Source organism: Micromesistius poutassou, assembly GCF_964030765.1.
Source record: "Micromesistius poutassou genome assembly, contig: SCAFFOLD_5574, whole genome shotgun sequence".
Classification (NCBI taxonomy): domain Eukaryota; kingdom Metazoa; phylum Chordata; class Actinopteri; order Gadiformes; family Gadidae; genus Micromesistius; species Micromesistius poutassou.
This window is the reverse complement of record NW_028179559.1, coordinates 1497-15405: the sequence shown is the minus strand read 5'-3', so window position 1 is coordinate 15405 and position 13909 is coordinate 1497. Positions and strand designations below refer to the sequence as shown.

General features: G+C 50.8%; 2 protein-coding genes across 2 annotated transcripts; both read left to right on the top strand.

The window, feature by feature from the left end:
* Nucleotides 1-1302: 1302 nt before the first annotated feature.
* On the top strand, nucleotides 1303-4218 carry LOC311370827 (discoidin domain-containing receptor 2-like; the record flags this gene model as incomplete). Its single annotated transcript, XM_084489129.1, has 5 exons — nucleotides 1303-1391; nucleotides 1820-2017; nucleotides 2883-3117; nucleotides 3435-3584; nucleotides 4047-4218. Coding segments are annotated over 5 exons (807 nt in total), but the record flags the coding sequence as incomplete, so codon positions are not given.
* Nucleotides 4219-9229: 5011 nt separating this feature from the next.
* LOC311370826 (protein-lysine 6-oxidase-like) lies at nucleotides 9230-13327 on the top strand (the record flags this gene model as incomplete). The annotated part of the gene is made up of 6 exons (XM_084489128.1): nucleotides 9230-9755; nucleotides 10457-10565; nucleotides 10661-10792; nucleotides 11749-11941; nucleotides 12138-12233; nucleotides 13208-13327. The coding sequence occupies 6 exons, from the start codon at nucleotides 9230-9232 to the stop codon at nucleotides 13325-13327; spliced, it is 1176 nt and encodes a 391-aa protein (XP_084345254.1).
* Between the last annotated feature and the right edge of the window lie 582 nt (nucleotides 13328-13909).

Here is a 13909-nt window from a genome sequence, read left to right as displayed (position 1 = left end):
GACATCTCCGCCGCCGAGGTGCCCCGGGAGCGCCTTGGTGTTCAGGGAGAAGCTGGGGGAGGGCCAGTTTGAGAGGTGAGGAGGTCTGGGTCTGTCAGATGGTCTCTCTAGAGGAGGTCTGTGTTAGATGGTCTCTCTAGAGGAGGTCTCTGTTAGATGGTCTCTCTAGAGGAGGTCTGTTAGATGGTCTCTCTAGAGGAGGTCTGTGTTAGATGGTCTCTCTAGAGGAGGTCTCTGTTAGATGTCTCTCTAGAGGAGGTCTGTCAGATGGTCTCTCTAGAGGAGGTCTGTGTTAGATGGTCTCTCTAGAGGAGGTCTCTGTTAGATGGTCTCTCTAGAGGAGGTCTGTAGATGGTCTCTCTAGAGGAGGTCTGTTAGATGGTCTCTCTAGAGGAGGTCTGTGTTAGATGGTCTCTCTAGAGGAGTCTGTTAGATGGTCTCTCTAGAGGAGGTCTGTTAGATGGTCTCTCTAGAGGAGGTCTGTGTTAGATGGTCTCTCTAGAGGAGGTCTGTGTTAGGTGGTCTCTCTAGAGGAGGTCTGTGTTAGATGGTCTCTCTAGAGGAGTCTGTGTTAGATGGTCTCTCTAGAGGAGGTCTGTTAGATGGTCTCTCTAGAGGAGGTCTGTGTTAGATGGTCTCTCTAGAGGAGGTCTGTGTTAGATGGTCTCTCTAGAGGAGGTCTGTGTTAGATGGTCTCTCTAGAGGAGGTCTGTGTTAGATGGTCTCTCTAGAGGAGGTCTGTTAGATGGTCTCTCTAGAGGAGGTCTGTGTCAGATGGTCTCTCTAGAGGAGGTCTGTGTTAGATGGTCTCTCTAGAGGAGGTCTGTTAGATGGTCTCTATAGAGGAGGTCTGTGTTAGATGGTCTCTCTAGAGGAGGTCTGTTAGATGGTCTCTCTAGAGGAGGTCTGGGTCTGTTAGATGGTCTCTCTAGAGGAGGTCTGTGTTAGATGGTCTCTCTAGAGGAGGTCTCTGTTAGATGGTCTCTCTAGAGGAGTCTGTGTTAGGTGGTCTCTCTAGAGGAGGTCTGTGTTAGATGGTCTCTCTAGAGGAGGTCTGTGTTAGATGGTCTCTCTAGAGGAGGTCTCTGTTAGATTCTTCTAGATCATAGAGTCTGCTTCCTGTGTTCCGCCGATGCTCTGTGGAAGAAGTCTACTTTTTACTAATATTAAATCCCTCTCCCCCTCCCTCCCTCCCCCTCCCTCCCTCCCTCCTCCCCTCCCTCCCCTCACCCCCCCCTCCCTCCTCCCCTCTCCCCTCCCCCCCCCCCTCCCCCCCCCCCCCCCCCCCCCCCTCTCCTCCAGGTCCACCTGTGTGAGGGGGAGGGGCTGCCTGGAGGGGCGGTCCTGGTGGCTGTGAAGCAGCTGAGAGCTGATGCAACCAGCCAGGCCAGGTACCTGTCTGTCTGTGTGTCGGCCTGTCCGTCTGTCTGTCTGTCTGTCTGTCTGTCTGTCCACCTGTCCGTCTGTCTCTGTCTTCCTGTCTGTCTGTCTTCCTGTCTGTCTGTCTGTCCAGCTGTCTGTCTGTCTGTCTCTCTGTCTCTCTGTCTGTCTCCTGTCTGTCCAGCTGTCTGTCCACCTACATTTAAATAAATAAACAAATAAACTGCTAACTCCAGGCCAATGCTAGGATAACCAGCAGGCTAGCTGCTAACTTCAGGCTAACTTAACTTAGCCTTGTGCTAACTGCTAACTCCAAGCCAACTGTTGGATCCAGGCTACCTGCTGACGCTAGGCTAACTGCTAACTCCAGGCCAGCGGTTGGCTCCAGGCTACCTGCTGACGCTAGGCTAGCTGCTAACGCCGGGCTCTGCTGCGCTAGGAACGACTTCCTGAAGGAGATCAAGATCATGTCCCGGCTGAGCGACCCCAACATCATCCAGCTGCTGTGCGTGTGCGTGGCGTCCGACCCGCTGTGCATGGTGACAGAGTACATGGAGAACGGAGACCTCAACATGTTCCTGTCCCAGAGGGAGATCGAGAGCACGCTGACACACGCTAACAACATCCCCTCCGTCAGGTAAAGGGATCGGGCTAACACACGCTAACGACATCCCCTCCGTCAGGTAAAGGGATCAGGCTAACACACACTAACAGCATACCCTCCGTCAGGTAAAGGGATCAGGCTGACACACGCTAACAACATCCCCTCCGTCAGGTAAAGGGATCAGGCTGACACACGCTAACAACATCCCCTCCGTCAGGTAAAGGGATCAGGCTAACACACGCTAACAACATCCCCTCCGTCAGGTAAAGGGATCAGGCTAACACGCTAACAACATCCCCTCCGTCAGGTAAAGGGATCAGGCTAACACACGCTAACAACATCCCCTCCGTCAGGTAAAGGGATCACAGCGACACACTCTTATTGTATGTAGATACGACATGCTAGACATACACGTACAGTACATGTACTAACATGTACTGTACATGTAAACATGTACTGTACATACAGGCGGACACACGCTAACAGCCCTGTGCGTCCTGTGGTAGCGCTGCTCGATTGTGGAAAAAAATCATCAATAATCACGATTATTTTGGTCAATATTGAAATCTCGATTATTACGATTATTTTTGAAGTTTGAAAACATGACGCATTTATTCATAATTTTCCAAAAAAAAAACACTTTGTAAATGAGAAATGAGAACTTTAAATGAGAACTTTGTAAATGAGAAAATATACATAGAATGGTCAAATAGAAAATAAAGTCCAGATATGAATCCAGCTGTTCTGCAATTTCTATTAAAAAAATATATAATATATATATATATTTTTTAAATCGTTTCAACTCGATTCTATTAGTTTGGTGATGGTTTCACTCTGAATCGCCCAGTGATTAATCGCCCAGTGATTAATCGCCGGGCCCTGTCCTGTGTCCCTCCAGCCTGTCGGACCTGCTCCACATGTCGGTGCAGATCTCCTCGGGGATGCGCTATCTGGCCTCGCTGAACTTCGTGCACCGTGACCTGGCCTCCAGGAACTGCCTCCTGGACCGCCGCCTCACCATCAAGATCGCAGACTTCGGGATGAGCCGCAACCTGTACAGCAGCGACTACTACCGCATCCAGGGCCGCGCCGTGCTGCCCATCCGCTGGATGGCCTGGGAGAGCATCCTGCTGGTGGGTCCACTGGGAGGGGCACTGGGAGGGGCACTGGGAGAGCATCCTGCTGGTGGGTTCACTGGGAGGGGCACTGGCACGCACTGGGAGGCTCTATACTGGGACACACTGGGAGGCTTTATACTGGGACACACTGGGGCACTGGGAGGCTCTATACTGGGACACACTGGGGCACTGGGAGGCTCTATACTGGGACACACTGGGGCACTGGGAGGGGGCACTGGGAGGCTTTATACTGATGGGTCCACTGGGGCACTGGGAGGCTTTGTACTGGGACACACTAGGAGGCTTCATAGCTGCTGTACTTCCTGCTCCAGGGGAAGTTCACCACGGCCAGCGACGTGTGGGCGTTCGGCGTGACTCTGTGGGAGGTCTTCACGCTCTGCAAGGAGCAGCCCTACAGCCTGCTGTCTGACCAGCAGGTCATCCAGAACACCGGAGAGTTCTTCAGGAACCAGGGCAGACAGGTAACCAACCCGCCCTGGCGCCCTAACCAACCCGCCCTAACTAACCCGCTTTAACCGTAAGTAACCCGCCCTAACCCTAACTAACCCGCCCTAACCCTAACTAACCCACCCTAACCCTAACTAACCCGCCCTAACCCTAACTAACCGGCCCTAACCCTAACTAACCGGCCCTAACCCTAACTAACCCACCCTAACCCTAACTAACCTGCCCTAACCCTAACTAACCCACCCTAACCCTAACTAACCCGCCCTAACTGGCCCTAACCCTAAATAACCTGCCCTAACCCTAACTAACCCGCTCTAACCCTAACTAACCCTAACCCATGTCCCATCAATATGAACATGCATTTCTTCAGGTGTTTCTTCAGCCGCGCTGCATGCTAACGGCTAACGGCTAACGGATAGCGGCTAACGGCTAACAGCTAGCACGTCAGGTGACCTGTCCCCTCTGGCCCCGCCCAGGTCCTCCTCTACGCCCCGCCCCTCTGCCCCCCCTCCCTCTTCAAGCTGATGATGTGCTGCTGGGGCCGCGACGCCGACCAGAGGCCCAGCTTCGAGGGCCTGTACCAGGCCCTGAGACCCCACGCCCACCAGTGACCCCCCCCCAGTGACCCCCCCCCCCACAGTGACCCCCCCACAGTGACCCCTCCACAGTGACCCCCCCCCCCCCCACCACCACCAGGCCCTGAGGCCCCACGCCCACCAGTGACCCCCCCCCCCCCAGTGACCCCCCCCCCACAGTGACCCCCCCCACCACCGACCCCCCCCCCCCCCACCAGGCCCTGAGGCCCCACGCCCACCAGTGAGACGGACCCCCCCCCCCACGGAGACACCAGGGGGGAGGGGGGAGACACCAGGGGGGAGACACTAGGGGGGAGGGAGGAGACACCAGGGGGGAGGGGGAGACATAGGGGGAAGAGAGGGGGGGAGACACCAGGAGGGAGACACCGGGGGGGAGGCGGGGGACACAAGGGGGGGGGAGGGGGGAGACACCAGGGGGGAGACCAGGGGGAGGGGGGAGACACCAGGGGGGGGAGGGGGGAGACACCAGGGGGGAGACCAGGGGGAGGGGGGAGACACCAGGGGGGGGAGGGGGGAGACACCAGGGGGGAGACCAGGGGGAGGGGGGAGACACCAGGGGGGGGAGGGGGAAACACCAGGGGGGAGACCAGGCGGAGGGGGGAGACACCAGGGGGGAGGGGGGAGACACCAGGGGGGGGAGGGGGAGACATAGGGGTGAGAGAGGGGGGGAGACACAGGGGGGAGGGGGCGTGGTTGGAGAGGGAGGAGCCCATTGGCCGGTCTGTTCCTCTGGCGTTCCTCTGAAGCGTCCACACACAGCTCACTCGTTAGCGTCTATAAAGAATACTGTCTGTGGTTTCTAATGGTTCCTTTGTTCTTTCTGTCTGTAGTCTAGGGTCGGGGGTCACAGGACTAGTTAGTTTGGTTAAGCACTGTTCAGCTATCCGTGATGATTATTAACGCACACTGGAGCTAGTGTCACATTCTGGTGGTTCTCTGTTTCTTTGTGGTTCTTGGTGTTTTGTTCTCCGGTTCCGTGACGTTGTTTGTGTTAATGTTGATGTTGTACAGCTCAGTTCCACGGCGCGTTGTAACCTGTGTGAGGCGTCACCACGCCCGTCTGTGAATCAAACTGTGCAATGGGGCTAAGAGTAGCTTTAGCTTTAGCTTTAACTAGGTCTCACTTCACCTAGCTTTAGATTAAGCTTTACCTAGCTTTAGCTTTAACTAGCTTCAGCTTTACCTAGTTTCAGCTTAAACTAGCTTCAGCTCTAACTAGCTTCAGCTTTACCTAGCTTTAGCTTTACCTAGCTTTAGCTTTACCTAGCTTGACCCAGCTTTAGTTTTAGGGTTAACTAGCTTCAGCGTTACCCCGTCTTAAGCTTTAGGTTTAATTGCAGCTGTACCTCGCTTTAGTTTTACTCACTAAACTTTATCATCGAGGATCATGAGACGAGTTCAGAGGGCTGACCTGTTCTCAGAAGACCTGAACCTAACGGACCTTTATCATGTAGGACCTAAACATAATCGCCAGGGCAACAGGTTCCCTGTTAACCAGCTTATCGCCAGGGCAACAGTCAGTATGTCGGACGTATGCCGTGACAGGTGGACGACGATCAGAGATGGACACAACACACCTTTTTGTGTGTTGTGTCGTTATCAAGTTGTTTATTAATAACATTATTAATTATTCAAATTATTTTTAACTAACTGTTTTGTAACTGCAGACGTTGGACATGATGTCACCAAAACACGAACAGAGACCAAAGATTTTTATAATTCAAATCAATTCACACTTTTATTTTATTGTCTACTATTTTTTTTCCCCAGCAGCGTTGTGCTTTGTTGTGTTGTGGCTGTGTGTGCGACAGCGAGCAGAGAGTTGTGATATTTGTGACATTCCTTGTGGTGGTGGGAGCTGTTTAAACGTGACACCAGAACGTCGTCTCTCTGGTTTGACTTCAGACACAAGTTTAAACAACAAGTTTAAACAACAAGTTTAAATGGGCAGTTTGTGTGTGAATGGTGATTTGGTGGGATAACTGTTATTAATAATTGTTTAATCCATAAGAAATTATAGCACTAATACAACAATAATTGTGTTATGTTTTAGTTGGGATGCTTTGATTCTTATTGTTTTCTGTTTATTTCTGTTGTTTCTCTCCTTTATTTTGCTATTTGTAGGCTAGCCAGAATGCTATGAATGCTTTGAAACTAAAATTATTCTGCCCAACCTCTATCTATTTTTATAACTTCTTCTTTTTTCTTCTAATAAACAAAAACCTGCATCCAAAAATAACAGTCACCCTTAACTTAAAGAAAACCTTTAACTTTTCTCTTTGCCCCGTCGCCTAACGCGCCAGAAGATGCAGTTCTCGCCTGTGACACAAGGGGGCAGCAGAAGGCCCTCCGTTAGAACGCGGTTATTTACAGGATATGCAATTGTTATAATTCATTTATACACAGTAGGCTGTTAGGAACACATTTATTTGGTGTGGTTATGGGAAGAAGCAATAGATATGTTATACTTGACTGGACCTAGTGTAACATTTTATGATTTACTGGCTATATGTTTGAATGTTTGTCTTCTCTGTAATGTAATCTGGTTCATACCAGATTATACCAGATTACATACAACAACTGGATCCACGCGTCCACAGTGTGAAGGCAAAGAGACCCAGGCTACACACGGGTCTACGTAAGCAGGCCAAACCAGGCTACAACAAGACAGGCTGGGTAAGCAGGCCAAACCAGGGCTAAGACAGGCTGGGTAAGCAGGCCAAACCAGGGCTAAGACAGGCTGGGTAAGCAGGCCAAACCAGGACAGCTCCACTCTCTCCCATATAACTTTTTTGTCAGCAGACTCTTCAAGGACACACACACACACACACACACACACACACACACACACACAGGAAGGTGGTGTTTCCGTCAGGTCGTTCTTCGCTCCGTCAGCAGCAGCTGCTTCTCATTGGAAACAAGATGGCCGACCAGGGGGGAGTTGACAATTAAGGCCCCACTTTGATCTTTATACCGATGTTATAAAAACAAACGCTATAAAACGGGCCTTTGTTCAGCTCGGTCGCCTTGAGTGGGAGGAGGAGGAGGGGGGGGGGGGGGTTGGGGGCAGGGGGGGGCACCTGCTGCTGCTGCTACCGTTAGCCCGGCGGTCTGCGTCGCGTTAGCGGCTGACGTTCGTGAGAAGTCTGCTTTTTAACATCCTATGGAAACACGTTTAATTAAACATCTGGATCAGAGACCGGCCGTCAGAGGGCCTCGCAGCGCCGAGCTAAACACATCACCCAGCTCACTGAGACCACCCCTAAACCAGCTCACTGAGACCCCTAAACCAGCTCACTGAGACCCCTAAACCAGCTCACTGAGACGTCTAAACCAGCTCACTGAGACCCCTAAACCAGCTCACTGAGACCTCTAAACCTAGCTCACTTAAACATCTAAACCTATCCTATAGGATAGGTAAGATAGGTTTAGAGGTTTACGTATACGTAAACCTCTAAACCTATCTTACTCAAATATTTTAACCTAGCTCACTTAAACCTCTAAACCCAGCTCACTTAAACATCTGAACCTATCCTACGTAAACCTCTACCTAGCACCCCCAAACTCTACAAAAAGCTCAAAAGCTACCTCAACACGCTCCCACCTAAACTAAACTCTGCTGCCTCATCGACGTTTGGGAAAACAGGCCAAAAGCTGCCGGTTATCTTTCTCTGATCGGGTCGGATCAGCTGTCAACGTTGTGTGGACTATACGACGTAGATGTGTGGTGAATCTACTAGGGATTGTGGTGGGCTGGGCTGGACGAACCTTTGGTATTAACTATTGGTGACTATTCAGTTACTGTTCATAAACGCTGAAACCATTAGGAGTCCTATAAAATGTAAATCCAAAACCATTCAGTGTAAAATGAGATCTTTGTTCTCTGACCTTTGGACTCAATGAATCCTTTTAACGAGAACCGACAGCAGATGAAAGTCATTAGCAGGCCTTTAACGAACAGGGGTTAGGGCGGGGTTCTACTCCCTGTAGCTCAGTGGGCAGAGCAAGGCACTAACGCCGAAGGGTTAGGGGTTCTACTCCCTGTGTGACTCAGTGGGCAGAGCAAGGCACTAACGCCGAAGGGTTAGGGGTTCTACTCCCTGTAGCTCAGTGGGCAGAGCAAGGCACTAACGCCGAAGGGTTAGGGGTTCTACTCCCTGTGTGACTCAGTGGGCAGAGCAAGGCACTAACGCCGAAGGGTTAGGGGTTCTACTCCCTGTGACTCAGTGGGCAGAGCAAGGCACTAACGCCGAAGGGTTAGGGGTTCTACTCCCTGTAGCTCAGTGCGTAGAGCAAGGCACTAACGCCGAAGGGTTAGGGGAACAGTGGAAGGTCGTATTAAATGTTAAACAGTAAGTGTTTAAATCCAGCATGGTAATTCCTAGTATTTTTAGGTCATTAAAATTATCAATAGTTATCTATATCGATCAATATGATCGAGTTATATCGTGATATGTCTTTCAGCCGTATCGCCCAGGCCTAGGTTCTACTCCCTGTAGCTCAGTGGGCAGAGCAAGGCACGTGTACCACCGCATGAGAAGTGTTTATGTTTTATGGAACCATAGAGGCTTTATTGAGCTGTATATTATATGGGATATTTTGTACTGCTAATTAGGGTTTAAGTACGGCAGTATGATAGCCCCGACCCACAGGGGTACCCTCCCCGGGGCTCTGACCCCCGGGGTTAGTCTGGAGCTCTACACACACGGACACATTTCAGGGTTTTGAAACGGAGAAACCTCATTCACAGGCTCTCATTCACAACCTCTCGCATGTTATTTTAATTTAGAGGCGATTCAATGATACGGGTATCAATACTACACATTATACTATCAGTGACCTAATGGTCTGTCAAACTGATTGTTCATCACTTTCATACCTGCAGGTGAATGAGGGTGACTCTCCCCTCCCCCCCCTCCCCTCATAGCGCGTTGTGAACGCCCCCCTCCCCCCGGTGACGCCCCCTCAGCCCCCTCAGACCTTCAGGTAGAGGTTCTTCTCAGTCCTCCTCCTCTCCATTGACCGACTGGTTCTTCTCTCTATTGACCAACTGGTTCTCCACCATGAAGGGGTTTTTCTCCCTCCGCGCGCTCCCGTGGCTGGTGACGCGCTTGTGTTTTCTTTGCGCGGCTCTGCGCCCCGGCGCGGCGCAGGACGGCTCGCGGGCGGCAGGTGCGCCGCGGCGGGGACTGACGTGGCGTCACAACGGACAGGTTCACCGGATCCTGAGTCACGGCGCTCAGTACCGACCGCCCGGTAGGCGACCTCCCGGCTCCGGCCCGCGGCGAGATGACCTGGTGTTCCTTAGCAACGAGACGCAGTCCTCCGGGACTCCGCCGGCCGCTCCTCGGGTCCCCGCGGCCAGCAGCTCCGCGCAATTACGCGCCGCGCGTCAACACCGGCCAAGTGGAACAGATAGTACCGGAGAGCCGGTCCCGGTGCGCCCGGCGGACGGGATGGTCGGGGACGACCCCTACAACAACCCGTACAAAGCGGCCAACTACCACCCCTACTACAACTACTACAACTCCTACTACCGGCCCGGGAACCGCTGGAGACCCGGGTACGGGACCCGCTACCACCAATACGGTAAGACTCGGACTAGTTAACACTAGTTACCACCAACACGGTAAGACTAGGACGGTAAGACTAGGACAAGACTCGGACTAGTTAACACTAGTTACCACCAACACGGTAAGACTAGGACGGTAAGACTAGTAACTGGTAACTAGCTCTTACGGTAAGACTAACACTATTTACCAAGTTACCACCAACTAGGTAAGAAAAAGACTATTTAACAGTGTTAACTAGTCTTTTTATTACCTAGTTGGTGGTAACTTGGTTACTAGTGTTAGTCTTACCGTAAGACTAACACTAGTTACCACTAGGTAGTAGTGACCACCAACACGGTTAGACTAACACTAGTAAAATAATAAGAAAAAGTAAACCGCTCTGTCGCTGCTGCTCCCAGTGATTTTATTCCATTTTCGACCGTTTCGACCGTAGTAGGTCTGTTCAGTTAGACCCTAACCCTAACTAGACTAACACTAGTTACCACTAGTTACCAGCAACACGGTAAGACTAACACTAGTTACCTCTCTATTCCTCTAGGTCTCTCTGACCCCTGACCTCTACTCCGTGCTGTGTCTCTAGGGCTCCCTGACCTGGTTCCTGACCCCTACCTCTGACCTCTGACCCCTGACCTCTACTCTATGTTGTCCCTCTAGGGCTCCCTGACCTGGTTCCTGACCCCTGACCCCTGACCTCTGACCTCTGACCTCTACCTCTAGGGCTCCCTGACCTGGTTCCTGACCCCTACCTCATCCAGGCCTCCAGCTACGTCCAGAGGCTGCCCATGTACAGCCTCCGCTGCTCCGCCGAGGAGGGCTGCCTGGCCAGGTCTGACCGCAGGACAGACAGGAAGTCCTGTACAGGAAGTCAGGGAGTCCGATACAGGAAGTCTAATCTGATCTAATGTGATGTACTGTCTCCAGTTCCGCTCAGCACGCAAAGGACTACGAGACCCGGGTGCTGCTGAGGTTCCCTCAGCGCGTCAAGAACCAGGGAACGGCCGACTTCCTGCCCAGCAAGCCGCGCTACGCCTGGGAGTGGCACAGCTGTCACCGGTGGGTCCCGGGGGGTCTGGGGGGTCTGGAGGGTCTGGAGGGTCTGGACCTGGAGGGTCTGGAGGGTCTGGAGGGTCTGGACCCTGGAGGGCCTGGAGGGTCTGGAGGGTCTGGAGGGTCTGGACCTCCATAGAGGTTTTGATAAAAAGCCATAATGTCGTAACCACTGTTGTGAAACGATGGTATATGCTCCTGTAGAAGCCACACGTTAAAGACGTCTTCTAGTTTTTAGAAAAAACACGTTTTATTCGCGATGTGAAACCGCCTACTACTACTACACTACCCACAATCCTAAAGTGTAACACAACGTCTTTGATTGGTGGAGCTCGCAAAAAAAGTTTGCAATGGTTTATGGGATGAGTAGTTCCTTCACTCTTCACACCTTCGTACCTTCGCCTTTTCTTCAGTTTTCAAAAATTATACATTTTTAAAACAAATAAAACAAATGTTTTATGGTCATGACTACCTTGACGAACAATTGGTTTGGTTCCAGGCTTAAAACTCTTCATGTAACGATTAAACGATTTTTACGAAAAGTCAACGGGAGAAAATTAATGGGGAAATTAACTTCCGGAACCAGAGCTGTTAACAAAGGGCACTGCTGCGCTCTATATGTAGGGTGGTGTTCTCTAACTCCGCCCTCTATACGTAGGGTGGTGTTCTCTAACTCCTCCCTCTATACGTAGGGTGGTGTTCTCTAACTCCGCCCTCTATATGTAGGCTGGTGTTCTTTAACTCCGCCCTCTATATGTAGGGTGGTGTTCTTTAACTCCACCCTCTATATGTAGGCTGGTGTTCTTTAACTCCGCCCTCTATATGTAGGGTGGTGTTCTTTAACTCCACCCTCTATATGTAGGGTGGTGTTCTCTAACCACGCCCTCTATATGTAGGGTGGTGTTCTTTAACTCCGCCCTCTATACGTAGGGTGGTGTTCTCTAACTCCGCCCTCTTCTCAGCCACTTCCACAGCATGGATGCGTTCAGTCACTACGAGCTTCTGGACGAAGGGGCGGGGCCCCGGGGGGGGGCGGAGTCCCGGAGGGGGGCGGGGCTCCGCGTTGCCGCGGGCCACAAGGCCAGCTTCTGTCTGGAGGACACGTCATGTGACCCCGGACACCACCGACACTACGCCTGCACCTCACACACACAGGTACACACACACACACACACACACACACACACACACAGGTACACACACACACACACACTAGTACACACACACACACACACACACATTGGTACACACACACACACACACAAATACTCACACACACATAGGTACACACACACACATGAATGTGAATATGAATTTACATATAATATAAAAAATGTGTAAATGACTGCAGGGCCTGAGTCCTGGTTGCTATGATACGTACAACGCTGACATCGACTGCCAGTGGATCGACGTTACGGACGTTTTACCCGGGAAATACGTCCTCAAGGTGAGCAGGCCTCTGTCTATCGCCCGTTACCATGGAGACACCTTCTATGTGCCTCCTGTTACCATGGAGACACCCTCTTTCTAGTGCCGGTTACCACGGAGACACCCTCTATATATATACTCTACAGTAGTATAACAGTAGTATTACAGTATATTACAGTAGTATTACAGTAGTGTTACAGTATATTACAGTAGTATTACAGTAGTGTTACAGTAGTATTACAGTAGTATTACAGTATATTACAGTAGTATTACAGTATATTACTAGCCTGGAGATCCAGACTCACATCTAGAGAGCTGCAGGGTCTGGCAACGAGTGATGAAAACGGCCCAACTCGAGGGGCGGAGCCAAGCATGCATTTGAAAATATCACTGAACGCAATTGGATAACACTACGACCAATCAGAAGAATACAAGGGGTGACATATCCAGACCAGCGGAGCTCACCAATAGATACGACTCTTGCCGTATCCAATCGGTAAAACAGTAAAGCTTTTGGCCCCGCCTATACCAGATACACCGATGTGATTGGTTAATGCTCTGGGCCAGGGGAATCGGGGAGTGAGTTTATTGCTCGTTCCCAGAGTGACTCGCTGAGCAAATTCAAATTGTGCTCTCGCGAGAACTTCCAGAGGATTTCCAGGGTAGTATATTACAGTAGTATTACAGTAGTATTACAGTACATTACAGTAGTCTAACAGTAGTATTACAGTATATTACAGTAGTATTACAGTACATTACAGTAGTCTAACAGTAGTATTACAGTATATTACAGTAGTATTACAGTACATTACAGTAGTCTGACAGTAGTATTACAGTATATTACAGTAGTATTACAGTATATTACAGTAGTATTACAGTAGTCTAACAGTAGTATTACAGTACATTACAGTAGTATAACAGTATATTACAGTACATTACAGTAGTATTACAGTATATTACAGTAGTATTACAGTACCTTGCTGTATTATTCAGGTGACGGTGAACCCGACTCAGAGCGTCTCGGAGTCCGACTACAGTAACAACGTGGCGCGCTGCGACGTGACCTACAGCGGGACGGCCGTGGAGATGACTGACTGCAGGCTGGCCTCGTGAGGACTCTACCTCTACCTCTCTCTACCTCTCTCTCTCTACCTCTCTCTACCTCTCTCTCTCTCTCTACCTCTCTCTACCTCTCTCTCTCTCTACCTCTACCTCTCTCTCTACCTCTCTCTCTCTACCTCTACCTCTACTTCTCTCTACCTCTACCTCTCTCTACCTCTCTCTACCTCTCTACCTCTACCTCTCTACCTCTCTTTACCTCTCTCTACCTCTCTCTCTCTCTACCTCTACCTCTCTCTCTACCTCTCTCTCTCTACCTCTACCTCTCTCTACCTCTACCTCTCTCTACCTCTCTCTACCTCTACCTCTCTCTACCTCTCTCTACCTCTCTCTACCTCTCTACCTCTACCTCTCTACCTCTCTCTACCTCTACCTCTCTACCTCTCTCTACCTCTCTCTACCTCTCTCTCTCTACCTCTCTCTACCTCTCTCTCTCTACCTCTCTTTACCTCTCTCTCTCTCTACCTCTACCTCTCTCTCTACCTCTCTCTCTCTACCTCTACCTCTCTCTCTACCTCTCTCTCTCTACCTCTACCTCTCTCTCTACCTCTCTCTCTCTACCTCTACCTCTCTCTA